At 41.5% G+C, this 3,009-nt stretch overlaps 1 protein-coding gene across 1 annotated transcript; it reads right to left on the reverse strand.

Annotated features, from left to right (window-relative positions):
• Nucleotides 1–944: 944 nt before the first annotated feature.
• Nucleotides 945–2,165, reverse strand: LOC103609109 (proline-rich extensin-like protein EPR1). Its single transcript, XM_008593471.1, has one exon. The coding sequence runs from the start codon at nucleotides 2,163–2,165 to the stop codon at nucleotides 945–947; it is 1,221 nt and encodes a 406-aa protein (XP_008591693.1).
• Between the last annotated feature and the right edge of the window lie 844 nt (nucleotides 2,166–3,009).

Here is a 3,009-nt window from a genome sequence, read left to right on the forward strand (position 1 = left end):
ATTAGTTCTACAACAAATTCATATAAAGTGAAACATATAAGTTTGAGTGCTAAAAGTCACGTTAGATAATGAAACATATATTATTTATGTAAATTATAAAAACATACAAAACAGCATGTATTACTTATTATTATGTGTTACTTGTTTCATTCTACATACATACATACGTATTTTCATACTACATACGTGTAGTATGGAAACATGGACAGGAAGCAAACATACCAACCTCAGGGAAGTAGTCGCCTTATAGGAAGAAAAATGATGGGTAAACATACAGGGGAACTTTAACAATAATATCTGTAAATGCTTAAATTCTTAAAAATATCTGGGTAATGGCAAAAATAGGCTTCAAGATAACAATTATGAAATATATAAATAACCTCTGTTACAGAACAATAAAGTCTATAAAAATGCTATATCACAGGCAATTTGTGGGGCACCTCATGGCGTTCTGAAAGAGCATTAATTAGTAAGAAGTTTCACTCCTTCATTCAACAGGTATTCCTAAGTCTACGGAACACTTCATTCCACTTTCATAAAATAATCATTTATAGAGCTCTATAATAATATGAACTATTTGAAAGAATCTCTGTAGTTTCAATTACTTAGAAGACAGTGTTGAGATGCTTTACCAAATTAGCAACTCTATGGAATCTGGAGAGATTCTTCAGCATGTTTGAGGGATGGGTCTCATTTGTCAGTAAATTAGATTCCAAAATCAGCCTTAAGGATGGTACTGATTTGGTTCTTTGAAGGGATATTGAAGAATTCAACCACTCGCTGAATGACTATAGAAATTAGAATTCTTCACCAACCTTAATTTACCATTGTTTTTATGGGGCCATGACCTTTTTCTATATTGTAAATGTTTCTTTTTAAAATATTTGCCTTTGCACAATTAAAGTCTACCTTTCAAGAAAGTCAAAAGCATCAATATAAAAATCCTACAATAAATTGACACTATTTAACCTTGCAATCTTGGTCAAGCTTAAATTTCCACCATAGCGCATTAGATCCATACTCAACCTGAATAGGGTCAACTGACCTGAAGAAGAGGTTCCTCCATTTTTAGATATGATTGTTGCATGAGAACGTGTGGTTGCCCTGGGAACATTTACCCCCTGTGCTGCTGTAATACGAGCAGAAGTGAATCTTTGTGTAATCTGGAGACCCTTAGTCACTGGGATATGTGCAGGAGTGAACTTTTGTGTTGCTGGAAGACTCTGTGTAAACAAAGCTTTTGCTGTGGTGAATCTTTGGGCTGTTGGTGTGGCAAATGTAGCAGAAGCATTAGCCATGACGAGATTCTGGGATGCTGGTGTGGTCTTTGTAGATACAGCATTTGATATAAGGGATGTCTGAGCTGTTGCTGGGGACTCTGTGGCTGAATCACTTGCTGTGGTGTGTTTCTGAGGAGTTGGAGGGGCTTCTGCAGCTGGCACATCTACTGTGGTGTGTTTCTGAGGAGTCGGTGGGGCTTCTGTAGGTGAAACGTTTACTGTGGTGTGTTTCTGAGGAGTTGGTGGGGCTTCTGTAGCTGAAACGTTTACTGTGGTGTGTTTCTGAGGAGTTGGTGGGGCTTCTGTAGCTGAAACGTTTACTGTGGTGTGTTTCTGAAGAGTTGGTGGGGCTTCTGTAGCTGAAACGTTTGCCATGATGTGTTTCTGAGGAGTTGGTGGGGCTTCGGTAGCTGAAACGTTTACTGTGGTGTGTTTCTGAGGAGTTAGTGGGGCTTCTGTAGCTGAAACGTTTACTGTGGTATGTTTCTGAGGAGTTAGTGGGGCTTCTGTAGCAGAAACGTTTGCCATGATGTGTTTCTGAGGAGTTGGAGGGTCTTCTGTAGCTGAAATGTTTGCCATGATGTATTTCTGAGGAGTTGGAGGGTCTTCTGTAGCTGAAACGTTTACTGTGGTGTGTTTCTGAAGAGTTGGAGGGGTTTCTGTAGCTGAAACGTTTACTGTGGTGTGTTTCTGAGGAGTTGGAGGGGCTTCTGTAGTTGAAACATTTACTGTGGTGTGTTTCTGAGGAGTTGGAGGGGCTTCTGTAGCTGAAACTTTTGCTGTGGTGTGTTTCTGAGGAGTTAGTGGGGCTTCTGTAGCTGAAACGTTTGCCATGATGTATTTCTGAGGAGTTGGAGGGTCTTCTGTAGCTGAAACGTTTGCCATGATATGTTTCTGCTCTTTAGATTTGAGGCCAGATAGCACATAATGTGAAACTTTTGTTAAGGACACACCCTGAAAATCACACGTCTAACAACATAGCACCGTTTTATGTCTTCAGAGCCTGTTTGCCTCCAGGTTGCTGTAGCTGAAACGTTTGCTGTGGTGTGTTTCTGAGGAGTTAGTGGGGCTTCTGTAGCTGAAATGTTTGCTGTGGTGTGTTTCTGAGGAGTTGGTGGGGCTTCTGTAGCTGAAACGTTTGCCATGATGTATTTCTGAGGAGTTGGAGGGTCTTCTGTAGCTGAAACGTTTGCCATGATGTGTTTCTGAGGAGTTAGTGGGGCTTCTGTAGCTGAAACGTTTGCCATGATGTGTTTCTGAGGAGTTAGTGGGGCTTCTGTAGCTGAAATGTTTACTGTGGTGTGTTTCTGAAGAGTTGGAGAGGCTTCTGTAGCTGAAATGTTTGCTGTGGTGTGTTTCTGAGGAGTTGGTGGGGCTTCTGTGGCTGAAACATTTGCCATGATGTGTTTCTGAGGAGTTAGTGGGGCTTCTGTAGCTGAAATGTTTACTGTGGTGTGTTTCTGAAGAGTTGGAGAGGCTTCTGTAGCTGAAATGTTTGCTGTGGTGTGTTTCTGAGGAGTTGGTGGGGCTTCTGTGGCTGAAACATTTGCCATGATGTGTTTCTGAGTTGGTGGCACTTCTGCAGCTGGCACATCTACTGTGGTGTGTTTCTGAGGAGTTGGTGGGGCATCTGTAGCTGAAACGTTTGCCATGATGTGTTTCTGAGGAGTTAGTGGGGCTTCTGTAGCTGAAATGTTTACTGTGGTGTGTTTCTGAAGAGTTGGAGAGG

The sequence above is a fragment of the Galeopterus variegatus genome, unplaced genomic scaffold (genome assembly GCF_000696425.1).
Source record: "Galeopterus variegatus unplaced genomic scaffold, G_variegatus-3.0.2 Scaffold9207, whole genome shotgun sequence".
Lineage (NCBI taxonomy): Eukaryota > Metazoa > Chordata > Mammalia > Dermoptera > Cynocephalidae > Galeopterus > Galeopterus variegatus.

Excerpts from the sequence above, each read along its gene's own strand:
- LOC103609109 (XM_008593471.1), bottom strand. The coding sequence starts at position 2,165 with ATGGCAAACGTTTCAGCTACAGAAGACCCTCCAACTCCTCAGAAATAC.